This window comes from Symphalangus syndactylus, chromosome 4, assembly GCF_028878055.3.
Source record: "Symphalangus syndactylus isolate Jambi chromosome 4, NHGRI_mSymSyn1-v2.1_pri, whole genome shotgun sequence".
NCBI lineage: Eukaryota > Metazoa > Chordata > Mammalia > Primates > Hylobatidae > Symphalangus > Symphalangus syndactylus.
The window spans coordinates 132025879-132053598 of record NC_072426.2 but is presented as its reverse complement, the minus strand read 5'-3'; the positions used below and the strand labels follow the sequence as shown (position 1 = coordinate 132053598).

General features: G+C 37.4%; 1 protein-coding gene across 8 annotated transcripts in view; it reads right to left on the bottom strand.

The window, feature by feature from the left end:
- Positions 1 to 4220: 4220 nt before the first annotated feature.
- The window catches only part of RXFP1 (relaxin family peptide receptor 1), a 122205-nt gene continuing 98705 nt past the window's right edge, over positions 4221 to 27720 (bottom strand). For 6 of the 8 annotated variants that reach the window (XM_055276256.2, XM_055276257.2, XM_063638333.1 and 3 more), the window contains 7 exons: positions 24617 to 24688; positions 20007 to 20078; positions 18729 to 18800; positions 12945 to 13174; positions 10871 to 11281; positions 9360 to 9578; positions 4221 to 5846 (listed from right to left, as the gene is read on the bottom strand). In XM_055276256.2, the coding sequence (XP_055132231.1) occupies positions 5548 to 5846; positions 9360 to 9578; positions 10871 to 11281; positions 12945 to 13174; positions 18729 to 18800; positions 20007 to 20078; positions 24617 to 24688 (1375 nt within the window). In that variant the 3' untranslated portion in view covers positions 4221 to 5547. The remainder of the gene's footprint in view (positions 5847 to 9359; positions 9579 to 10870; positions 11282 to 12944; positions 13175 to 18728; positions 18801 to 20006; positions 20079 to 24616; positions 24689 to 27720) is intronic. The other 2 variants (XM_063638332.1, XM_055276259.2) reach the window with 2 other exon arrangements.

The window sequence follows — 27720 nt, the reverse complement described above, 5'->3', positions numbered from 1 at the left end:
CTGGCTGGCCACGCCTAGTGCAGGGCCCACCGAGCCTGCACCCACCCGGAACCATGCCAGCCCACAAGTGCTGCACACAGCCCCAACTCCCGCCCATGCCTCTCCCTCCACACCTCCCTGCGAGCAGAGGGAGCCAGCTCCGGCCTCGGCCAGCCCCATAGAGGGGCCTCCACAGTGCAGCGGTGGGCTGAAGGGCTCCTCCAGTGCAGCCGGAGCAGACACCGAGGCCAAGGAGGCACCGAGAGCGAGCCAGGGCTGCTAGCATGTTGTCACCTCTCACCTGCACTTTGGGAGGCCGGGGGTTTGTGGGGGAGTGGATCACCTGAGGTCAGGAGTTTGAGACCAGCCTGGCCAACATCATGAAACCCCATCTCTACTAAAAATACAAAACATTAGTCAAGCATGGTGGTGAGCGCCTGTAATCCCAGCTACTTGGGAGGCTGAGGCAGAAGAATCGCTTGAACTCAGGAGGCGGAGGTTGCAGTGAGCTGAGACTGCACCACTATACTCCAGCCTGGGCAACAAGAACGAAATTCCGTCTCAAAAAAAAAAAAAAAAAAAGCTTTTTTCATGTAACCATATCAGTTTTTTGAGGAAAGTGTCATTACCGTTTACCGAAAGGAAACAGGCTGAGATAAAATATGCCTGTGAGTCTTGACACCAAAACTGGCACGCTTGTCTACACCACACCTAGCCACCTAGCTAGACTTATTAATACTCAGGCTTATTATATTATTTACTCTCCCCATGTGTGATGGTTAATTTTATGTTTCAACCTGACTGGGCTACAGATCCCCAGATATTTGTTTAGATAATATTCTCACTTTTTCAGTCAGGATGTTTATGGATGAAGCCAACATGTAAATCAGTGGACTGAGTAAAGTGGATTGCCCTTCCTAGTGTGCATTGTGATCATCCTATCCCTAGAAGGCCTGAATAGAACAAAGGGCTGACCCTCCCCCAGCAAGGGAGAATTCTGACTGAAGGCCTGGTCTTCCAACATCAGCTCTTCCTGACAGCCTTTGAATTGGCACTGGCTCTTCCTGGTTCTAAACAGCCTGTGTGTCTTTCAATTGGGACATCGGCCCTGCAGATGTTTAGAGTTGCCAGTCTCCATAATCATGTGAGACAATTCCTTAGAATCTCTCTGTTTCTACGGCAAACCCCAAATAATACAACATCCAAAAGCAGAATATTTGTGCTTGTAACTGTATAACGCTCAATCTTTTTTCTAAGATTATTTTTAATATTTTTGGTAAGCTCTAAAAACCTGTGAAGATCAACTGACCAAATTAGAACTGGAGGTATGGAGGCTTGTTAAAAGGTTATTGCAAATATCCCTGTGAGACATAATGTTGGCTCAAACTAAGGTACTGGGAATTGGGATGAAGAGAGTGGATGGATTTAAGAGATGTGTATGAGGTAGAATCAAGGGAGGACTGGGTGATTTGACATTGTGGATAAAGGAGAAGGAAGAATCAAGGACGACTCCCAGATTTCGAGCTTGGGCCATCGGGTGCAATTCAGCAAGACAGGGTCTATAAGAGAAGAATCAGATGTCAGATTCTAGTCTATTATTTAATGCATAATAATGACATTAAAAAGCCAGTGAGATACTCAAGTGGAAATATCAAGTGGGCAGTTGTATATACAAGTGAGCAGCTTAGGGGAGAACAAGCTAAAGGCAAAAATATGGGAATCATTAGTATATCCATGGTATTTGAGGCCATATTAAAGTGGATGAGATTGCCCTAGTCTGTAGATAAGAAAAAGGCTTAAAACAAGAGTGAACGAGGCTTCCAGTGAAAGATTTTCTCTAAAAGAGGAGCAATTTTATAAAAATTAAACCACTTTTTGTATTTTTGAGGTCTCTTACCTAGAGCAATTCACCTGACAGTTTGTTGAGTGAAATGCATGGCTTTACAATTCCAGCTGTGTCTTCCTTCCACCCTGCTCTGTGCCTTCTACTTTATCCATCTAAACTGCCAAGGTTTACGCAGTCATTTAGGAGAGATGATGTGTTAGTATGATGAATTAGTAATTCTTAAAAAATGTAAAAAATAAAAGTTGAGGTTTTCCTGATACAAACTTTAGATTTTTAAAACTTAGGCTCGCTTGATTTAGAGGATTGATTTGATCTAGATCATGGTTATAAGCTACATTTCTAAGCAAACCTTGATACAAATCATAGTTAACTGAGTGCTTCTGTTGCATTATATGTGGAAGTTTCTAAGGAGATAGTTACGTAGTATGTTAATAATTACTTATCAAATTAAATTAAATTAAATTGAAGTTACTCTATTTCAGGAGGTTGAAGGGTGGAAGAGTGAGTGGGCTGAGCAGACAGGAAGTCAAATGGCCTCTAGAAAGTTGTTTAAAAATACGTTAAATGCTAAAGGAAGTTTCAGATGTGTACTTCATAAATTTAATGCATTTCTAAGACTCTTAAACAGTTTAAGACCATGCTTTTTGTTGGATTAAATTTCTTGTATCCATGAGTATTGCTTTTATTCTTTTTTGGTTATTCTTTTTAATAAAAATATTTGGCTGGGTGTGGTGGCTCATGCCTATAATCCCAGCACTTTGGGAGGCCGAGGTGGGTGGATCACCTGAGGTCAGGAGTTTGAGATCGGCCTGGCTAACGTGGTGAAACTGCATCTCTACTAAAAATACAAAAATTAGCTGGGCATAGTGGTGGGCGCCTGCAATCCTAGCTATTCAGTAGGCTGAGGCAGGAGAATCACTTGAACCCTGGAGGTGGAGGGTGCAGTGAGCTGAGATCATGCCACTGCACTCCAGCCTGCAGTGAGCTGACATCATGCCACTGCACTCCAGCCTAGGCGACAAGAGAGACTCCATCTTTAAAAAAAAAAAAAAAAAAAGGCTGGTCGTGGTGGCTCACATCTGTAATCCCAGAACTTTGGTTTCGGAGGCCGAGGTGGGCGGATCATGAGATCAGGAGTTCGAAACCAGCCTGGCCAACATGGTGAAACCCAATCTCTACTAAAAATACAAAAATTACCTGGGCGTGGCAGTGTGCACCTGTAATCCCAGCTACTTGGGAGGTTGAGGCAGGAGAATTGCTTGAACCCAGGAGGTGTAGGTTGCAGTGAGCTGAAATTGTGCCACTGCACTCCAGCTTGTGTGACAGAGCAAGACTCCTTCTCAGAAAAAACAGAAATAAAAATAAAAAATAAATAAATAAAAATAAAATTTCCTATTCTATTACTTGGAATTAGTAGTAATAGGACTTCTAAGGAATTAATCCTAAAATAATCTTAAGAAAGAATTAGGCTGGGCACAGTGGCTCACGCCTGTTATCTCAGCACTTTGGGAGGCCAAGGTGGGCAGATCACGAGGTCAGGAGTTCGAGACCAGCCTGGCCAACATGTGAAACCCTGTCTCCACTAAGAATACAAAAATCAGCCAGGTGTGGTGGCACATGCCTGTAGTCCCAGTTACCTGGGAGGCTGAGACAGAATTGCTTGAACTTCAGAGGCAGAGGTTGCAGTGAGCCGAGATTGCACTACTGCACTCCAGCCTGGGCAACAAAGCGAGGCTGTCTCAAAAAAAACCAAAGAATTAAAAAAAAAATTTTTTTTAGAGACAAGATCTTGCTCTGTCACCCAAGCTGGAGCGCAGTGGCACAATCACAGAACACTGCAGCCTCCAACTCCTGGGCTCAAGCAGTCCTCCCACCTCAGCCTCCCTATTAACTAGGACTATAGGCATGTGCCACCATGCCCAGCTAATTTATTTTTTAATTTCGGGTCTTGTTGTTTAGGCTGGTCTTGAACTCCGGGCCTCAATGATCTTCCTGCCTTGGCCTCCCAAAGAACTGAGATGATAGGTGTGAGCCACTGCCCTTGGCCTGTTTTCATTTTGTATAAGCTTTTTTAAATTTACTTTTTGTAGGCTATTTTGAAATTTAAAAATTGTAGCCTATTTTATTTATTTATTTATATTTTAGAGACAGTGTCTCACTAGGTTGCCCAGATTGGACACAGCCTCTCATGTAGCTGGGACTACAGTTGCATGTCACTGCACCTGGCTATTTTATTTATTATAGAACTATCAGTAGTTATATTATTGAATATTATAAGCAGAACTATAGTTTTCTATTATGCTGTGAGTTATATTGAAATTATACCATGCTCTTCATGTAGAAAACTTATTGAGATTATTCCAAGTAAGCAGAGAAAAAAACCCGAAGCAATCCATTTTTAATAGAGTTAAATTTCGGATAATTTATTTTCAAAACAAATCTATACAACTATATATTCGATAAGTGCATTATGGTTTGATTCCAGTATTTTTGTGTTTCATATATTTTTGGTGTATTTGAAACTATCTGAAAACATTTTCTTCTCCTGCTTAAAGGTTTCAAATTATGAAAGCAAAAAATTCTAATAATGTAGAGACTAGAGAAGAACAACTAGTTAAAAAGTTAATATCTCACGTGCTGGCAGTGCAAAGAGAAGGTAAAGTCATTTCTTGAAGAACGATTTTCTGCTTAAAGTGAAACGTGTACATACAGACCTTTCCTTCCTGAAATTAAGTTCCTGAATCAGTGCATTCCGGCTCTTTTTCCTTTTAACTGCTTTATTGAGATATTTCACACACCATAACATTCACCCATCTACAGTGGGTGAATTAAACCACTTATGTCTGTTCTTAAAACAGCATGGTTTGTTGAAAAGCCTTTTTGTTTGTCTTGGCATCCTTGTTGAAAATCAGTTAACTGACAATACGAGGATTTATTTCAGGAGTTTCCACTGATCTAAATGTTTATCCTCATTCTAGCTTTTCTGATCCACTTCTCTGCAGTACTCATACTCTCCTATTCCAATCCTATATGATGATGTTCATTTAAAGCAAGGAGAAAACTGGGCAGGAAGTGCCAAAAGAAGTGCTGTTTTTGAGTTTCTAGCAAAGCATCTTTTTAGTAATAAATATGTTGTGTTGGCTCTCAAGTGTATGGAAACTTAAAGAGAGGTAAGATGGATTCTTAAAACAGAATATTATTTTGCAAACAGTCAGACATTTTCTATGATGCAATTATACTGAGTATTCCAAAACTTTAAACCTTTATTTAAAAGTGCCTATGATTCTTGCTGATGCACATGACAGGCAAAGCTCTACTTTAAACTAGGAACTGCAGATGGACTTTGTATAGTCTTTTGTAATTAAACACCATCTACAGATTGAAAGGTTCTGCACTGTCTACTTCCAGGAATATATTGCAATGCTATGCACATAGTAGTGGGTACTCAATAAATGCATGTTAGAAAAATGAATGAATGTTACTAAAGTAGATTTCTCTTAATTTCTTATGCAAAATGTCTACTTATATATATATATATATTATTGATATAATTACTTCCCTTTGTAAGAGCATTAGTCATTTTTATTTTTCCTCATGTCCCTGTAAACTATTTATCTTAGCCATTATTATAAATTAATTTTGTGGTATTCATTTCATACCAGTAAATCCCTCATGAAGCACCCCCACAGTATTCTCTGTGAAGAAATGAATTTCAGAGTCAGTCATGAATAGGAATTGAGTCTCGTTGATTGAGAAATCAGTGACATTTCACAGGGGTATGTGAAAAGGTCTGGCTTCATTAACTCAGGTGGCATCTCCTGCAGTGGCCACATTTCCACCCAGATGAACGATGGAGCGTATGTTTTCTGACCTTTGCTGTCCATAGATCTTCTTTGTCTGTAGTTATACCAAAACTGATGAATCATTTCTTTAAATGGTCTTGTGGTCAGAGTATAGAGAATTGGGTTCAAAGCACTGTTAATGGGCAGAATAAAAATCACTACCCAAGAGGTTATGGTACCTAGAAAAGAAAAATAAAATAGTTTTAGTGTTTATAGATGTTTACAAGGTATAGAAACCCAATTTCCCTGTTTCTTTCATCCCAACCCCTTTTTGAGTTTTAATTTTTTTCCTTTGATGTCACATAATTAAATACCAAGTCTATATTTGTTTCCAAGATATCTTTCCAGAGTGCCAGTGTGTGAGGGGAATGCTAGTGCTGAAAAAGAAAGGCATTTTTTGCTAAGTAGCTCTTCTTGAATACATTAACAAAAATATTCCTTTAGGTAGAAATATTTTTCACAAAGTGACTATATATTATGATTATATTTTAGGAAAAAACATATTGTTTAGTATTTAAGTCATAAATTTAAGTGCCTAATAATTAAAACACTTTTTGAGTATTTTAATAGTGCATATAGTATTTGTCAGAATATGTAAGCTTGTATTTAATAGATTTCTTTTTTGCCATTTGATTTTAAAACGAAGTGTGCATTTTTTTAGCTTTTGACCAGATATTTATTTCTATAAAAAAATAACTTTGGCTAAACCCATCTTAAAAATCACTCTAATATATATACAAATACCAAAATACTCTGATTTTATTATAATTTAATTGATGCTGTCATTAGTCTTTGTTTTTCTGTTTTTGTTTTTGAGACAGGGTCTCACGCTGTCGCTCAGGCTGGAGTGCAGTGGCGTGAACATGGCTCACTGCAGTCTCGACCTCCTGGGCCCAAGCGATCCTTGTACCTCACCCTCCCTCTTGAGTATCAGGGACCAGAAGCATGTGCCACCATGCCTGGTTAATTTTTTATTTTTTGAAGAGTTGGGGTCTCAGGGTCTCCCTATGTTGTCCAGGTTGGTTTCAATCTCCTGGGTTCAAACAGTCCTCCCCACTTGGCCTTCTTTTTGTTGTTCATAAAATGTAAGATACTATCACCATCATCCATGGTACAGAACAAATGTAAATTATGTATTAATACATACAGTTGTTTTTTTTCCTGAGATAGAGTCTCGCTTTATCACCCAGGTTGTAGTGCAATGGCACAATCTCCACTCACTGCAGTCTCTGCCTCCCAGGTTCAAGCGTTCTCGTGCCTCAACCTCCCAAGTAGCTGGGACTACAAGTGCATGCCACCAGGCCCAGCTAAATTTTTGTATTTTTAGTAGAGATGGAGTTTCACCATGTTGGCCAGGCTGGTCTCCAACTCCTGACCTCAAGTGATCTGCCCACCTGAGCCTCCCAAAGTGCTGGGATTTCAGGTGTGAGCCACTGCGCCCTGCTACATGAAAATTTTAAAATGTGAATACAAACTGCATTTTATATATATATATATACATTTATATATATATATTTTATATATATATTTATATATATATATTTTATATATATATTTATATATATATTTTATATATATATTTATATATATATATTATATATATATATTTATATATATATTTTATATATATATTTATATATATATATTTTATATATGTATTTATATATATATATATTTATATATATTTAACAGGATATATGCACTTTTCATTGTGGTAAAATATGCATAACATAAAATTTACCGGCTGAGCCCGGTGGCTCACGCTTGTAATCCCAGCACTTTGGGAGGCCGAGGCGGGCGAATCACGAGGTCAGGAGATCGAGACCACGGTGAAACCCCGTCTCTACTAAAAAATATAAAAAATTAGCCAGGCGTGGTGGCGGGCGCCTGTAGTCCCAGCTACTCGGAGAGGCTGAGGCAGGAGAATGGCGTGAACCCGGGAGGCGGAGCTTGCAGTGAGCCGAGATTGCGCCACTGAACTCCAGCCTGGGTGACAGAGCGAGACTGTCTCAAAAAAAAAAAAAAAAAAAAAAAAAAAAATTTACCATGTAACCATTTTTAAGTGGACAGCTCAGTGGCAATAAGTACGTTCACATCATTGTACAATAACCACCATCCATCTCCAGAGTGATTTCATCTCCCAAACTGAAACTCTATGTCTATTAAACAATCACTCTCCATTTCCCTTCCCACAACCCCTAGAAAACACTGTTCTATGTTCTATGAATCTGACTACATCAGAAACATCATGTAAGTGAAATAAAATATTTGTTCTTTTGAGTCTAACTTATTTCACTTAGCACAGTATCTTCAAGGTTCATCTATATTGCAGCATTTGTCAAAATTTCCTTCCTTTACAAGACTAAATACTAATCCATTGTGCGTATGTACCATATTTTGTTTATCCATTTACCAATCTATGGACATTTGTATTTCTTCTAACTTTTGGCTATTGTGAATAATGCTGCTATGAACATGGGTGTACAAATATCTGTTTGAGTCCCTGCTTTCAATTGTATTGATTTTTTTCTTAGAAGGAGAATTTCCACATTGGATGGTAACTGGACCATTTCCACACTGGATGGTAACTAAACCATTGGATGGTTTAAATTTTTGAGGGACTGCCATATTGTCTTCCATAGCAGCTGTACCATTTTATTTTTCTACCAGCAGTTCACAAGGATTCTAATTTCTCCTCATCTTTACCAACGCTTGTTTTTTTTTGTATGTGTGTTTTTTAAAAAAATAGTAGTCATTCTAACGGATGTAATGCACATTGTTTATTTTTTACTTCTTATTTTTATTTTTTTGAGACAGGATATTGCTCTGTCACCCAGACTGGAGTGCAGTGGTGCAATCATGGCTCACTGCAGCTTTGAACTCCTGGGCACAAGTGATCCTCCCACATGGGCCTCCCAAAGTGCCAGATTACAGGCGTGAGCCACCATGCCAGCCCACATTCTTTCTAAATGCCAAGAAAGTTTGCTTCTATTATCTCTCACGCTCCGGCATGATCTTCTCTAAATTGCATGTATTACAGGAAGAAAATTCTTTTACATTCTGAAAAAAATGCAGTAATTATTTAAGAATTGTTTTGGCCTGTTTTCCTTTCTGGTCACCTTAAGCATGTGATGATTAGAATTTCAACACTGTGTGGAATTTATTTTGGTCACTCATTGCTTCTTTGTTCCAAAGTAATTGTATTATTAGGCATTTATGGAAAAAAATAAACAGTTCTTCCCCAGTAAGTGTTATATTGATGAGCAGAGCCAAAAGTACCTACAACTCTGACTTACAATTTTTTTTTTTGGCTCTGTCACCCAGGCTGGAGTGTAGTGGTGCAATTTCAGCTCACTGCAACCTCTGCCTCCTGAGTTCAAGCAATTCTCATGCCTTAGCCTCCTGAGTAGCTGGGAATACAGCGGTGCACCACCATGCCCAGCTAGTTTTTGTATTTTTAATGGAGATGGGGTTTCCCCATGTTGGCCAGGCTGGTCTCAAACTCCTGACCTCAAGTGAGCTGCCCATCTTGGTCTCCCAGAGTGCTGGGATTACAGGCATGAGCCACTGTGCTTGGATCTGTTGTACAATTCTTTAAATTGTTTAGTATTAAGAATTGTAATTGTTTTCCTTAAAAGAACACTGTACGAACAGATTTATTATTTCTTTAAGGAGATTAAAAAATATTGTACCTGGTATTTCTACCTGAAGCAGTGAAAGAAATTTCACTACAAAAATGGGTATCCAGCATAATGCATCAGTAAATACTATAAAGAAAAAACGTTTGGCAAGGATCATCTCTTTTTTAACTTGATTCCGTATTTCAGTTGCTGTTATGGCACTTTGATGAACACTATAAAACATGCTTCCATAGGAAAAAACTATGATGATAAATGCGGCCAAATTAATACCTATTTGGAATACAAACAGTATTATTAATGCATAGAAATATTTCTTTCAAAATGAACAAACATAAAACATTTTTATTACTAAAGATACAAAGATGTTATTACTAAAGATACAAAGACTATAATGTGTGGTTTTTTTTCTTCATAAAGAATTATCAAAGTCCACAAAAATCATGACTTTTTTTGAGATGAGGTTTTGTGGAAGTAGTGAAGAATGACAAAATGTTTACTTTTAAAATGAGATATTGAAATTACAGTAATTCAATGAATATCTTGGGTTTTTAAGCTTTCTAGTATTAGTGATGTTTTATTTTTAATTTTTTTAACGATGGGTTCTTGCTGTGTCCCTGACTGAAGTGCAGTGGTACAATCATAGCTCACTGCAGCCTCAAACTCCTGGGCTCAGGCAATCCTCCTGCCTCAGCCTTCCAAGTAGCTGGGAGTACAGGTGCATGCCATCACACCAGCTAATTTTTTTTTTTTGAGATGGAGTCTCGCTATGTTGCTTGGGCTGGAGTGCAGTGGCAGTATCTCGCCGCACTGTAACTCTTCCTTCCGTGTTCAAGCAATTCTCCTGCCTCAGCCTCCCGAGTAGCTGGGACTACAAGTGTGTGCCACCATGCCCGGCTAATTTTTCTATTTTTAGTAGAGATGGGGTTTTACCATATTGGTCAGGCTGGTCTTGAACTCCTGACCTCATGATTGGCCCACCTTGGCCTCCCAAAGTGCTGGGATTACAGGTATGAGCCACTGCACCTGGCCTCACACAGCTAATTTTTTAAAAATAATTTTGTAGAGATGGGGTCTTGCTATGTTGCCCAGGCTGGTCTCAACTCCTGGCCTCAAGTGATCCTCCCACCTTGGCCTCCCAAAGTACTGAGATTATAGCACAAGCCATTGTGCCTGGCCTAGTGATTTTTTTCTAATTCGGTTACTTTTTGCTGTACTCTGAGAATATTTTTACATTGCTGGTTTAGAACAGTTGTATGTATACTCACAAGCCAAAGATGTGTGTTGCCATGAATTTGAAAAGATAATAAATATCATTATGTTCATATTGTAAAGCAAAGAGCCAAAACATATGTTGCTTAGCATGTTTAGGGTGAATACATGAAATACAGGTGTTTAGTGTCTTTTATTAAGCTGTGTCAGGTTGGAATTTATATCAGAGTATAATTTGGGGAGGAAAATCCTTGCTGGGGATTCTGATAGAATTCACCCTCATTCTTACTAACAAAAACTGGTTGGAAGATTTGAAATAAAAACTTGTGAACATGAGTTTCTTAGTTTCTTACCAAGAAAAATTGCCACTGAATAAATCTGGGCTCCAATACTTTCTGTATCTTCTGAATGAAGAGGGAAGCATACTCCATTGGTGCCATAGTAGTTTTTGAAAAATTCCTTATTGCTCAATGGAATGAAAGCCACTATAAACCCAGTAATCCAAATGAGAATCAGAACTGTAATTGTTCTGCATTTTCCAGGTCTCACACATCTAAAAGGATAGACAATGCAGATGTATTTTTCCAGTGTCAGAAATGTTAACAGTAAAACTGATACTTCTGTGGACAGAATGGCCAAAGATCCTACAAGCTGACAATGAGTACTCTCCATCCACAGCTGCGCATGCTTATTGTATTCTCCACGAAACTTTAGGTCAAAGCCTCCGATCACGAATAAATATATTCCCATTAAGCAGTCGGCACCTAGAGGAGTCACAGTTTCACAAATTTAGAGAAATAAATAGGTATCATAAAATCATCAATAAGCAATAATATTTTTAATGCTAGAAAAAATAGTCAAGTCTCTTCCAACTTAGGAAGAGGTAATTTTTATTCTCCTAAGAATTCATTTACAGAAGAGGGTCTATTCATAGACTTTCTTTGGTAACCACTCTCAAAGGTACTCTCTACAATTAACTATGCAATCATTTCTTCATTTTCCTTTAAAGTGCAAGTCTTTAAGAGCAGAGATCTTGTCTATTGTATTATCTGTTCTAGACTCATCATGTAGAAGTGTTGAATAAATGAACAAAATGCAATCACGTAGAGCATTCAGTTAGGGACTTAGATGAAGATGGCATTATTTGGTGCAGCTCTTCCGCTGAAATTCTCCCAATGCAACAAGCTCAAGATGTCATATAAAATCTTGGAGAAAGTAATTCACAAGTTCCTATGATAGAATAATGACTGAATTTTGAAGTCTATAATTTAAGAGATATGAATAATTATGAACTGCTTTGCAGTCCATACAATTTTAAGGGGCTTAAATTACCTACCAGAGTTGGTCTAAGCAAAACTGTTTTCTCTCTCTTTCAATTTTTACATCTTTTTCTGTCTCTTTTTAGGGTCTCCAATCCCAGGAATTAGCTCTCTTACACTACTTATCATATTTGTTTTTAAGCAAATTTTACATATCAGAAAGTGGGTGAGATTTTTGGACCGCACAAGCATTCTACACAAAATCCCTAAAATCACATCACTGTATAAGTCATAAGGCTGACCCTAAGCCTTTAACTCTGAAGTTACAGTCTAGGCTTCACCAACGAAATAGAACTTACTAAAAATTTTGTAGCTAGCAATACAAAATAGTAAATGGCTTCTGAGTTCTGTTTCTTACATAGCTTGTAATAAAAAAAAAAATTTAGACATTAGACTCTGAATAAGGATGGGGACAGTACATGGAGGCAGCACACATACAAAAGTAGAACCTCATGTAGATTGATGCTTTACTTGCTTGAGGGAGCACGGATAAATTCTAGGCCACTTGACTTAGATTACAAACATCCTGAGGACTGGTTTTTTCCTTATTTTTCTTTGCAGTATTCATTTAACATAATACCTTGCCATTACATTGCAACAACTTTTTGAAAAAATGAATACTCCCTAAAAACATTTTCTTATTTACACATTTCAGTTAGAGTGGAAAAAACTTCTAGTAGCTCAGAGATCAGGAAAACATGTAGCTGTTAAGTCAATATCTGTGAACTGGACATACACATAAAAAAGTAAGTATAGGTCTGCATGTAAAATTGTGACCATAGGAGATTGCAATTTTATTTGTAGTAAAAGATTTTAGATGCTTCAACAAAATATTGTGCCTTCGGAGCCACTGTATGAGAGAGAACTAATAAATGAAAGCTTCCTTAATTTGTGTAAGGTGATTAAATTTCCTAGTTTAAAAAAACATATTTTTTCTTATTGCTAAAGTAATTCTATTTTCTTTGTAGAAAATGTGAAAGCAGCATACACGCAAAAAGGAGAAAAATGTAAAATTCCATAATTCTACCACTCACACAACTTATTTTCTAATAATAATGCTTTTGTATATTTCAAAACTACAATTCCCCTTTAACCAGGAAATACTCACAGCAGAGAGAAATGATTGACATGGCATACAGCTTGTTTTCAGACCTGATATAAGGTCGCATGCAAATGACAAAAATGTTTCCAAAGCAGGTAACTGCAGATACAACCCAGACAAATACTCTCTGAATAATGCTTGCCAAGAGATTCTCTAGAGATGAAATTCCATCAGTGTTTGGTTTACAGCTGCGAACATGTGGTGCATACCCACAGTACTGGAATTTCTTAAAATATCTGGTATACAAAGAGAAGGTAAAATAAGATTCTCCATTTAATTCAGTGTCACCATAAATTCATATTTATTTTCTACATTTTATCAGTAGAAAGAAAATGTCTTAAGATGAAATTGAGAGGACGAAAACATTAGGGATTCTGAAACTTTAAACTTACATCCAATTATCATTAGCTTGATTTCACTGTTAAGGAATGTGTGGGTGAGAGTAGCAGAAAGGCATAATAAATAAAACAAGTGTTAGACATGTCTTAGAATACAAACTGTTACATGTGATCAAGAGAATGAATCCCTCCAGAGAAACCTTTATTGTACTTTCGATGTTTAGTATATGTAAATGCAGTTACACAGCTCCTATTGTGCTGCAAGTGATTGCTTTCTAACTCTCAGGGGAAGAGTTAAGTATTTTCTCCTGTGTTTCTGTCGTTTTTTTGTTATTGAAGTTATGATGTTATTTCAACACCAACAAAAGGAAAAAAAAGAAAAGAAAAAAAGGAAACATCCCATTAAAAAATAGGCAAATGATCTAAACAGACATTTCTCAAAAGAAGACATACAAGGCCGGGCGCAGTGGCTCACGCCTGTAATCCCAGCACATTGGGAGGCCGAGGCGGGCGGATCACGAGGTCAGGAGATTGAGACCATCCTGGCTAATATGTTGAAACTCCGTCTCTACTAAAAATACAAAAAATTAGCTGGGCGTGGTGGCGGGCTCCTGTAGTCCCAACTACTCGGGAGGCTGAGGCAGGAGAATGGTGTGAACCTGGGAGGCGAGAGGCGGAGCTTGCAGTGAGCCGAGATCGTGCCACTGCACGCCAGCCTGGGAGACAGAGCAAGACTCTGTCTCAAAAAAAAAAAAAAAAAAAGAAGACATACACATGGCCAACCCATATTTGAAAAAATGCTCAACCTCACGAATGATCAAGGAAATGCGAATTAAAACCACAATGAGGTATCATGTTACTCCAACGATGGATAGATAGCTATTATCAAAAAGACCAAGAAGTAACAAATGGTGAGAAGCTGGAGAAAAGGGAACTCTTATTGGCAGGAATGTAAATTAGTATAGGCACTATGGAGAACGGAGAACAACATGGGGGTTCCTCAGAAAACTACAAATAGAACTAGCATATGGGCCGGGGGCAGTGGCTCACGCCTGTAATCCCAGCACTTTGGGAGGCCGAGGTGGGTGGTTCATGCAGTCAGGATATTGAGACCATCCTGGTTAACACGGTGAAATCCCGTCTCTACTAAAAATACAAAAAATTAGCCAGGCATGGAGGCGCACACCAGTAGTCCCAGCTACTTGGGAGGCTGAGGCAGGAGAATCGCTTGAACCTGTGGGGGCAGAGGTTGCAGTGAGCCGAGATTGTGCCACTGCACTCCAGCCTGGGTGACAGAGTGAGACTCTATCTCAAAAAAAAAGGACTAGCACATGATCCAGGAATCCCATTCCTGAGAATCTATTCAAAGAAAAGAAAATCATATCAAAGAGATATCTGCATCCCCATGTTTATTGCAGCACTGATACAGGAGCTAAAAAGAAAGTATTTAGGCAGTTAGTGAGGGTAAGAGAGTCCTTGGTAAGCTTTCTCTTTTAATAAACAGCAGCCCCCAAATAATTTCTTTTCTAACAAAGAGCAGCCTGAAAAATCAAGCTGCAGACATAGAAAAGCAAGCTAGAAGAAGCTTGCACAGCCGGCAGCTGTGCCAATAGGAAAAGGCTACCTGGGGGCCAAGCATGTTCAACATGGAGGCTCCATCTTTCCTCTTCTTTGTCAACCACGTGTACAGTAAAGAAGCAGACAACATGGTGCCAGCCAGGTAGAGAACCCATCTGCATAATGAAAGATTAGGGTGGGGCAGCCAGTTTCTTTGCATGCTATGCAAATGGCACACCTGGTCCATGCAATCTTTTGGGCCCTATGTAAATCAGACATGGCCTCCTCAAGCTACTGTGTGAAACCCTTGCATTTCACCACAGAACTGGAAGACCTATTCAGGCACTCCTCTCTTTCTGCAGGAGAGAGAGCTTTTCTCTTTCTCTTCCCTATTAAACCTCTGCTCTTAACTGCACTCCTTGTGTGTCCACATCCTTAATTTCCTTGGTGTGAGGCAATGAACCTTACGTATTACCCCATACAAACAATGCTACTTCAGCACTATTCACAATAGCCAAGATATGGAGTCAACCTAGGTGTTGATGAACAGATGAACGGATAAAAAAATGTGGTAGATATACACAATGGAATATTCAGCTATCAAAAAAGAGTGAAATTCTGTCATTGTGGCAACAAGGAGGGAAATGGAGGACATTACATTAAATGGAATAAGCCAGGAATAATGTTAAACACCTTATGTTCTCATTCATATATGGAAGCTAAAAATGTTGATCTTACAGAAGTAAAAGTAGAACAGAGGATACTACAGGCTGAGGGGGAGGGTAAGGAGAAGGAAGAGATGGGAGATTTATTAAAGAATTCAAAGTTACAGCTAGAAAGGAGAATAAGTTCTCATATTCTATACCATGGTAGGATGTCTATAGTTAACAATAACGTATGGTTTCAAATAGCTAGAAGGAGGATATTGAATGTTCTAAACACAAAGAAATGATAAATGTTTTGGAGGATGGATATGCTAATTATCCTTTATCCTGATCTGATCACTATACATTGTATGTACCAAAACATCACTATGTACCCCATGAAGATGTGCAATTATTATTTGTCAATTAATAAAAATAACAAAATAATATTAAAGACATTAAACATGGAAGTGCCACAGTAAAAGAAAAAAAAAGAAGTTATGTTATCTGTAACTACTTGCTAACATGCCTATCTCTCACACTAGATTTTAGTACAGAATAAAGGGTTCAATAAATATTTGTTGAGTGACTTCTTTCATCAATAGAGAGACTTTCCTTGTTGATAAATGTACCATGAAGATAATTTATAATTACTACTGTGTTACCACCAACACCAATATCTTTTATTGAGTATTTCTTAAGTATCAGAAATAAGTTCTCAAATGAATTCTGTGAGGTAAGTATTAGCATCATTATAGGAAGAGATGGATCTTCAATGTAGGCAAGTTATTTGCTAGGAAAGTTTCTACTAAATATGCAAATTGAACTTCAAATTAGATCTATTTGCCTATGAAACCATGTGTTCTGCCAAAAAATATAAATGATCTTTAGTGTATAAAGAGCTATAGTAAGAAAAGATAAAAACTTGATGATTACAATTTGTCCTGTCAAGTTCAAGGTCAATTGCTGATATATCCATTCGGTTATATCCATTTATTCTGTAAACCATGAAGGACAGGAGAGCAGAACATGAAGAAGGAAGGAGTGTTGATTGGTATTTTACTTTCCTTTATGTGTCTTAGGCTGAAGTGTTGCTTTTATCAACAGAATTATAGTAACTCTTCGTATGCTACTTTGGCTGCCCAGCACTCAACCACTATTCTGATAATAGTGTTCTGATTTCCTTTGAAAGAATCACTTCTCCCTTTTTGAGAAGTTATGGTGGGACCTTCAGTGGAGGCAATCCCTAGCCCAGAGCAGGTAAGTGCCCTGGGTACACTAGATTCTCTCTCCTGGAACTCTGAATCTGATTGAATGACACTTGGATGGATAATTCCAGTGGGTATAAATTATTCCTCAGATTTTGTGTTATACCATTTTCTTCCAATAAATTCTGTTCTGTTTAATTTAGTTCAGATAGCTTTATGTTGCATACAAGCAAGGAATCTTTTATAAGCCATCTTTCTGAGGAATTATGGAAAACAAAATCAGGGTTCTGTGTTAGACTTAAAATACAAGCAAAATTACAGAGTTGATGGTAGCTGAGATTTTCTAAATTATTGAAAATTAATTTCCATGGCATGGATCATTCTAATAACTGCTATAAAATTGCATTCAATTAAAAAATGCTTCTAAAGCATGTAATCACAGGTACAACCAGACATACTCTTTGAATAAAAGATTTTTCAAAGTTTACCATTTCATCCATGCATGCTTGCTTGAATCATGCCCTGACATGTGGGGATATTTTTATTGAGAAAGATTTCTTCCTAACTACCTTCATTTGCAGCATTGATTTATTTATAATTATTTTATATTGCCTATATAAATTCCTTCCTCTTCATCTGTTAGCACTTGTACCATGGGATATAGTTTGGATATTTGTCTACTCGAAATCTCATGTCAAAAGTTGATTCCCAATGTTGGAGGTGGGGCCCAGTAGGAGGTGTTTGGGTCATGGGTTAGATCCCTCATGAATGGTGTGGTGTCCTTCCTGCAGTAATAAGTGAGTTCTCCTTCTATTATTTCACATGAGATCTGATTGTTAAAAAGAGCTGGCACCTCCTCTTCTCTCTCTGGCTTTCTCTCTCGCCATTTGACACACCTACTCCCTCTTTGTCCTCTGCCATGATTAAAAGCTTTCCTGACGACCTCACCAAAATTAGAGGTTGGTGCCATGCTTCTCTTACAACTTACAGAACTGTGAGCCAAAATAAACTCTTCCTTATAAACTACCCAGCCTCAGATATTCCTTTATAGTAATGCAAAATGGACTAACACACCCTATACACAAATTACTAGCTCATTAGGCAAACACCAATATCTGTGAACAGCCATTAGAGCTGAGAACTTCTTACAAGACCAAGTGGATTCCCCTCACACTCACGTTTCCTGAGATTCAAAAATCTCCTATGAGATTCTACCAGACTGTGGAAAACTAAAATCATCTCACCCAATATCAAAGCTTTAAGAGTTTTAATTATTGTTTAGACATGTCTCAGTCCATTTGGCTGCTGTAACAAAAATATCATAGACTGAGTGACTTAAACAACGAATGTTTATTTCTCACAGTTCTGGAGGCTGGGAAGACCAAGATCAAGGTGCCAGCAGATTCAGTGTCTGGTAGGGGACCACATGTTTCTTAGATGGCCATCTTCTCTCTCTGTCTTCACAAGGTGGAGGGGCAAGGGTGGTCTCCAGAGTCTCTTTTCTTTTTTTTTTTGAGACAGAGTCTCACTCTGTCGCCTGGGCTGGAGTGCAGTGGTGCGATCTTGGCTCGCTGCAACCTCTGTCTCCAGGGTTCAAGCTATTCTCCTGCCTCAGCCTCCCGAGTAGCTGGAATCACCACCATGCCTGGCTAATTTTTGTGTTTTTAGTAGAGACAAGGTTTCACCATGTTGGCCAGGCTGGTCTTGAACTCTGGACCTCAGGTGATCCACCTGCCTCAGCCTCCCAAAGTGCTGGGATTACAGGCATGAGCCACTGGCCTGGACCAGAGTCTGTTTTCTAAGGGCACTAATCCCACTCACAAAGGCTCTGTCCTCATGACCTAGTCACCTCCCAAAGGCCCCACCTCCTTGTACCATTGCATTGGGGTTAGGATTTCAATATATAAATTTTGGAGGAACACAAACATTCAGTTTATAGCTGGCAAATTTCTAGAAAATATTAATAGATTGAATGCATTATCATAATACACGTGGAAACAAATATTAAAATCATGGTGAAAAACAATAAAAATATCTACTTACATGTGAGAGAGATTCATAAGAGGTCTAAACATCCTTCGTTGGATATTTGAAATTTCAATCCCTTCTAGGCTGCTAAAAATATCAAATTAATAATCAATCAAAAGAACATGTGTTATACATGGTTTAATAAATTGAGTTTTCATGAAGGACAATTTAATAAAATGCTTTTAGTTAACACTTACTCTGAACAAAATAATTATACTCAGCCCACCCACTTCCGCAAATCCTCCTCCTCCTGATTGTGTTATTTATACACATATTATCTTCCTTATTTGATTTTTTTTAGATCCTCACAGATCATGGCACAATGCTTTGTGCATTTTAACTACTCAATAAATATGTGTGGAATAAATGCACAAGCATTATCTTTTGTACAATATTACAATAGCAGAGATGTTTTACATCCTTGAAAATTTCCTAGTAATTTTTACTTAATCAATTTTTTTCTAATAAAATGTCATTTTACTGAGGGAACACTCAAATTAAATGAACTGAAGCTTATCTTTTTTTTTTTTTTTTTTTTTTTTTTTTTTTTTTTTTTTTTGAGACAGGGTCTTCCTCTGGTGCCCTGGCTGGAGTGTCATGGTATGAACATGGCTTACTGCAGCTTCAACCTCCCAGCTCAAGCAGTGTTCCCACCTTAGCCTCCCAAGTAGCTAGGACCACAGGTGCATGCCACCACACTCAACTAATTTGCTTATTTTTATTTTTTTGTAGAGGCAGGGTCTCCCTATGTTGCTCAGGTTATTCTTGAACTCCTGGTCTCAAGCAATCCTTCTGCCTTGGACTCCCAAAGTGCTGAGTTTACAGGTGTGAGCCTCTGCGCTCAGCCCTGAAGCTTATCTTTTAAGGCAATTCTTTGACTTTAACAGAATTTTTGTCTGTTTTTGTGTGTGTGGTACAAGTAAGGATTTATATAATCTAGAATATTCCATCTTGAGGTAAAAATGCTTATAATAAATTATAAAATACCCAGTGTTAAGAGAGTGAATATGCACAGATGCCTTTGAAGGGTCAAAGCAAACAAATCAACATAAGCTCCTAGTGACTTATAGAAAAATATAAAATAATTCATCATTATTTTTTAATTTCTAAATATATAAGATAAAACTAATAGTTGTCTGTTTATAGTTCAGCAAGCACTCATATGTTTTTGTAGAGCTAAACTAATGTGTTGGAAATAAAGCTTATGATTTGAAAGAAATATATAAAAATATACATTGTTAGTATTTAAAAAACAATTTTATCATAAAACTATCCCCATATGTGAATACTTACAGAGACTTGAGTTTGACAAGATAATCAAATTGGTTTGCTTGAATTTTCTGGATTGGATTATAGGAAAGATTCCTGTTTTTTTAAAAAAAGCAGCAATAGGTCATTTCTAAAAACTACATGAGTAAAGGGAGTGAATCTGTTTATTTTGGGTTACTTTTAAATATTTATGAACAAAAGTATACTATAACTCATAATGGATTAAAGACCTAAACTGTAAAACTATAAAATGAGTAGAAGAAAATGTAGGTGGAAAGCCCCAGGACATTAACCTGGGTGATGATTTTTTTGGATATTGCCCCCAAAATATAGGCAACAACAGTGAAATAGATGAATGGGATTACATAAAACTAAAAAGCCTCTGCACAGCTAAGGAAACAATCAATAGAGTGAAGAGACAATCTGTGTAATGGGGGACAATATTTGCAAAGCATATATCTCGTAAGTGGTTAATGTCCAACATGTGTAAGGAACTCAAACAACTCAGCAAGAAAACAAATAAGCTGGTTAAAAATTAGGGAAAGGGCTTGAATAGACATTTTTCAAAAGAAGACATATAAATGACTAACAGGTATATGAAAAAATGCTCAACATCACTAATCATCAGAGAAATGCAAACTGAAACCACAATGAAATATTACCTCACACCTTTTAGAATAATTTTTATCAAAAAGATGAAAGATAAGTGCTGAGTATGATTTGAAGAAAAGGTTGCCCTTGCATACTGGTGGTGGGAATATATTAGTACAACCATTATGGAAAATAGTATGGGGCTTCCTCAAAAATCAAAAATTGAACTACCACATGGTCCAGAAATTCCACTACTGGATATATATCCAAAGGAAATAAAATTAGTATATTAAAGAGATTTCTGTACTCCCATATTCATTGCAGCATTATTCATAATAGCCAAGGTATGGATTCAACCCAAGTGTCCATCAAAGGATGACTTGATAAAAAAAAAAGTATACATACACAATAGAATACTATTCAGCCTTTAAAAAAGCCCAGAAAATCCTGTCATTTGCAACAACATGAATGAATCTGGAGGACAATATGCTACATGAAATAAGTCAGGCATAGAAAGACAATTACCACATGATCTCATTTATATGTGGAATCTAAAAAAGTTGAACTCATGGAAGTAGAGAGTGGAATGCGGTTACCAGAGGCAAGTGGAGAAGGATTGGAATATATTGGTCAAAAGATACAAAAATTTCAGTTAGAAAGGAGGAATAAGTTCAAGACATCTATTGTGCAACATGCTGACTATAGCAAATAACAATGTATTGTATTCTTGAAAATTGCTAAGAGAGTAGATGTTAAATGTTCTCACCACAAAAAATAACTATGTGAGATGATGCATACGTTAATTAGCCCAATTTAGGGAATTCACAATGTATACATATTTCAAAACATCATGTTGTACTGATAAATATATACAACTTTTGTTTGTCAATGAAATAAAGAGATAGAAATAGCACTGGCCTCACAGGGTTGATTGTACATGTAAGTGAATTAATTAAGATGAAACACTTAGAACAGTGCCCAGCTTGTGGTAAATACTCCGTGATTATGGTAGTGATAGAGTGAGAGCTAATAAAACATGGGCATGAAGGCGGAGCTGTCAAGAAAGGGCTGCCACCAGAGAAGTGGTAGGGGACCCAGAAAGAGCCGCACCTACTTCACATTTTGCCTAAGATCAGATACAGTTTAAATAAAATGAAATAAAATAATCTCATTTAGTCAAAATTTGAATTAATGGAATAATATATCTTTTACAATAAATCTTAAGTCATAAAACATGAAATGAAAAGTAGACTTTAAAGGGAATTTATTTTTATATTTTAATTTTTTAGAGATGGGGACTTGCTATGTTGCTCAGGCTGTACTCGAACTCCTGGGCTCAAGGGATCCTCCTGCCCCAGCTTCTCAACTTACTGGGACTACAAGCACCTGCCTTCTTAAAGAGAACTGAAAGCTAAATTTAAATGGAGAAAATTTCAGAATCTTTGAAAAACAACACCTTGAAACAAGAATCATTGATTAAAGGAAATTTCTCAGGAAAATTTCTCTTTTTAAAATATTTAGACTGGGTGTGGTGGCTCATGCCTGTAATCCCAGCATTTTGGGAGACCAAGGTGAGAAAATGACATGAGCCTTGAAGTCCAATATGAACAGCCTGGGAAACATAATGAGACCCCCATCTCTACAAAAACAAAATTAAAAAAAAAAAGGAAATAAATAAAAATATTTACTGGAGATTAGACCGTAAGTTACATGGGGGATGGAAGGAACTGCTGGGGGAGCCACAGTTACAGAAAGAAGGAAAGAGAGAAAGAATGACAATGACCAATGGGTTGTATAAAAAAATGAAGTGGACTCAGCAAACTAGAAATAAAAGGAAACTACCTCACATAATAAAGGATGTATATGAAAACCCACACTCTATGGTAAAAGACCAAAAGCTTTCCCCTAAGAGTGGGAACAAGACAAGGATTCCTGCTTTTACCACTTTCGTTCAACATAATGTTGGAAGTCCTAAACAGAACAATTAGGCAAGAAAAAAAAAATGAAAGGCAGGCATCCAAATTGTAAAAGAAGAAAAAAATTATCTCTGTTTACAGATGATGTAATCTTATATGTAGAATATCCTAAAGATTTAACTAAAAAGACATCCATTTGAACTAAAACATTCATCAACATTGCTGGATATAAAATTAACACACAAAAATCAGCTGTGTTTCTATATGCAATGAATAATCACAAAAGAAAATGAGGAAAAGAATTATATTTACAATAGCATCAAAAGAATAATATACTTAAATAAACTTAACCAAGGCGGTGAAAGATAAATACCCTGGCAACTGTGAAACATTGCTGAAAGAAAATAAGGAAGATACCAATGAAAGGAAAGACATGCTATGTTCACAGATCAGAAGACTTAATATTAAGATGTCAGTATTGCTCACAGTGAGCTACAGATTCAAGGCAACCTGCCAAAATCCCATTGCCTTTTTTTTTTTTGCAGAAATATAAAAATCCATCCTAAAATTCATATGGAAAACGCAGGGAGCCCAAATAGCCAAACAATCTTGAAAAAAGCAGAACAAAATTGGAGATTTTACACTACTTAATTTCAAAACATACTACAAAGCTACAGCAATCAGTGTGGTACTGGCTGAAATACAGACATGTAGACTAATGGAATAGAATAGAGAGCTCAGGAATAAACTCACAGATATATGGTCAAATGATTTTCAACAAGGGTGCCAAGGACATTCAATGGGGAAAGAGTAGTCTTTTCAATAAATTGTGTTGAGAAAACTGGACATCCACATGCAAAAGAATGAAGTTGGATCCTTACCTTACACCGTGTACATAAGTAAACTCAAAATGGATTTAAGACCTAAATGTTAAAGCTAAAAACTATAAGACTCTTAGACGAAATCACATAGGAAAAGCTTCATGACATGACACCAATGACATTTGGTGTCATTTTGGATATGACACCAAAAGCATAAGTAACAAAAAAAGAAATTTAAAAATTAGACTATACATAAATTAAAAACTTTTGTGCATCAAAGGACACCATAATAGAGTGAAAAGGCAGCCCATACAATGGGAGAAAATATTTGAAAATCATGTATCTGAAAAGAAGTTAACATCCAGAATATATAAGAACTCCAACAATCTAACAACTACAGAAAACCTGAACAATCCAATTGAAAAATGAGTGAATGACTTGAACAGATTTTTCTGCAAGAAGGTATCCAAATGGCCAATAAGTACATGAAAAGTTGCTCAACATGACTAATCACTGGGAACCACAAAACAAAACCACAGTGAGATACCATTTCACATCCATTAGCATGCCTATTATAAAAAAAACAGAAAATACCAAGTGTTGGGAAGGATGTGGAGAAATGGAAACCCTAGTATACTACTAGTGGAAATGTAAAATGGTTAAACTTCTATGGAAAACAGAATGAAACATACATTAAAAATAAAATGACAGAAATGTATGAAACAGCAACTCTACTTTTGAGAGTAGGTACCTAAAAATTGAAAGCAGGGTCAACAAATATTTGTACACCCAGGTTCATAACAACGTTATCCACAATAGCCAAAAGATGGAAGCAACTAAAATGTCCATTGATGGGTGAATAAACACTGCAATACATATACACAATGAAATATTGTTCAGCCTTAAGAAGGAAGGAAATTCATTTCTGCTACAACAGAAATGAAACTTGAAGACAGTATGCTAAGTAGAATAGGCCTGTCACAAAAAGATAAATATTCCATGATTTCACTTCTACAAGGTATGTAGAGTAGTCAAATTCACACAGACACAAAGTAGAATGGTGGTAGCCAGGGGATGGTGGAAGCGTGAGTGGGAAGTTAGTGTTTAGTGGCTAGAGTTTCAGTTTTGCAACATGAAAAACTTCTGGAAGGTAGATGGTGGTGATGGTTGTGCAGCAATGTGAATGTAGCTAATGCTACTCAACTACACACTTAAAAATGGCTAATTTTATGTTATGCATATTTTACCACAATTTAAAAAATAATAAAATAAAGAAATGAGGTGGTAAAATTAACATCAGTCTTACAATTGTGACAGCTCCTTCAGGTCCTTGAATATAAGCGGTGGAAGATTTTCAATCTTATTACTTCCTAAATCCCTGGAGAAATAATTGCAAATATGTGATATTATTTTCTTAAGACTTTATTCATTGTTCTGAAATCCATCAGGAAACTACTATACAACTTTTCAACAATGCCATTGTTGAGTTATATTAATTACCAGAAGTCTAAAAATTTAAAAAAGGAGCAAAGTAGGGAAATATAAAAATATTTTATTCCATTTCATCATCCCCTGGAAGACAAATACTTGATGGTATTTGATCTTTTTTTTTTTTTTTTTTTTTTGAGACCAAGTATTGCTCTGTCACCCAGGCTGGAGTGTAGTGGTGCAATTTTGGCACACCACAACCTCCGTCTCCCGGGTTCAAGCGATTCTCTTGCCTCAGCCTCCCCAGTAGGTGAGATTACAGGTGTGTGCTACCACACCCGGCTAATTTTTGTATTTTTAGTAGAGATGGGGTTTCACTGTGTTGGCCAGGTTGGTCTCGAACGCCTGACCTCGTGATCCAATTGCCTCAGCCTCCCAAAGTGCTGGGAATTACAGGCGTGAGCCACTGCGCCCGGCCTGATCTGGTTTTAATCTATCGAATTTTCTAATTCTTTTAATTTTTGTGTTGTGCCCCTTCTTCCTTTGTTCTCTTTTTTTGTGTTAGAAAAGATATATGGTTTGCGATCTTAATTTTTTTCTTCTGCTTAGGATTGTTATGATTATTATGGAAGTGTATTATTTCAAGTTCGAGTTTCTTTCACAGCTGATATACACAGGATCTCATGTTATCCTGGGGTAGGATACTTTGCATGTCATCTCATGTATGTGTAGAGGGTCTGCTTAACATGGTATGACCTTGTACCTTAGTCCTAAAAAGGTGTTTGACAGCAGCACCTCTCGTGGTAGCTTTGACAGTGGCAGCTCTCATGTGAAAGGCCTCAGATTCTTTTATACAGATAAAGTTTCAATAGACTTGAGCTCTGTAAGGTGATCAAGAGATACTAAGGGAAAGTCTAACCTTTTCTTCTATTCATCTCCAAATCATATTTGTTGCCACTGGGATAGGTAGGAGAATGAATAGATGTATTTGTTATATATGCTGGTTTGCTTATAAGGCAAACATTAGATTTTTTGACCTCGAAGGGTAGGACAATTTTAGACTGAGTTTTTAAAACTAAAAATAAGTGGCTAATATAATATGATAAATATTATAATGTCTTTGCTGTAAACTGAACCTGGAGACTATTGCTGTTATTTACATATTTATCGGTGAATTGTCAACAAAGATAGATTGTTCTGATTAGACAACTGAAGGAATTATTCTAAAATTCCATCTCTTTCATAAAGAGTTGGAATCTCCTTCAATAGCTTACTGTACCTTAGGAGATGAAATCAAAACCGCATTGTGAGTGCAGTGGCACAAACAGCTCACTGCAACCTCCACCTCCCGGGCTTAAGCCATGCTCCTGCCTCAGCCTCCTGAGTAGCTGGGACTACAGCCATATGCCACCATGCCCAGCTAATCTTTATATTTTTGATGGAGACTGGATTTCTTCATGTTTCCCAGGCTGGTCTCGAACCCCTGGGAACAAGTGACCATCCCGTCTCAGCCTCCCAAAGTGCTGGGATTACAGGTGTGAGCCACTGCACCCAGCCATAATGAACCTTTAAATATTCAACTGTCTTGCCATTGACTATGTTTCCAGTCTCCTTGCCTACCACTTTCTGCCCAAAGTAACTTTTCACCATGGCCCGAATGCACTTCAGTATTTTAATCCCCATGCTCTTCTTTCCCTCCTTGTGATCTCATATTCATCCTTCTAGACTTCATTCCTCTGTTTAACCTCTGAGCCTAGGGAGGTTAAGTGTTTTGTCCTTTGTTCTCTTATGTATTCCTCTTGCACACTTCTGTTATAGCACATACAACACATATAGCACATATAACATCATACTACAACTGTTTCTGTACATATGTCCTTCCTTTCTGAAACATGTGAGTTCTTTGAGTACAAGAATGATATCTATTCATCTGGGCTACCCAGTGCCTAGCTCAGTTTTGGACTAGCTATTTTCTCCATCCCCAGTTAGAACACTATGAATAGACTGAGTCTATCTGCTTCATCTTTAGTAAAAGTGGGGCACAATTTCAGTTCCTTGTATAGGAAGCCAAGTAAAATATTGATCATATTAGTAAAGCAATGTGCAAAACGGATTTAAAATGGTGCACTGGGATATTAAAATTACAAATGTCTTGTTCAACAGTTACTGGTGGGAGTGTGGGTTTTTGTTATTAGAGCAAATCCTGGCATATAGTTCTAACAGCATGAACCATGTAACGGGATAGTGTTGGCCCAGATCCCAAGTGACATTTGAAAGGGCCATTTTCTCAGCTTAAGTTTAGGAAAGTTAGGGTAAACTTAATTGGAGTCAAGGTTCATTTCTGAATGAACTCAAGAAACACCTTGTGAACTAGAGCAGTTGACTTTAAAAGCTCAAATTAAGTCACCCACGTGGCAAAGATTTTCTGTTACTAGAGCCACCTAAAGTCCTCTGTGACAAGTGAATCCTCTTTGTCGTCATTAACTCTGTTGGTGTGATGGAGCCTGGAGGGGCACAGAGTGTAGTTCAACCCTCTCTCAAAAGGACAGTTTAGATATACACTCATCCAATGAAAGCTATCGACTCTTAGAAAACATGCCATTTTTGTCCTAGTGAATCTGATTTTTCAGGAAAGTGTTTAATATGGGATTAGGTGCATTATAGTCCACCTAATAATTAGCAAGACAAATTATTGGCCTTGGTTACCCTCTGCAGTTTGTATTATTCTTTCCTTTACTTCTGAACCTGGATTAGCATTGGTTATGCACTAAGCCCTTTAAGTTCACGTTCACTGTTGGTTATTGATATATAAAATCTGCACCTGACTGCCACCCTGAAGGCTAGGATTTGAAGGAACTGTCCCTTAATATTCAGGTGTGATTTCAAGTGGATGAAACAAGAAAAAGTCTATAGTTAGTATCCCTTGACTAACTTGTATTCTATTGTCTAGATAATACTTTGGATCATCCAGCTGCATCTCCC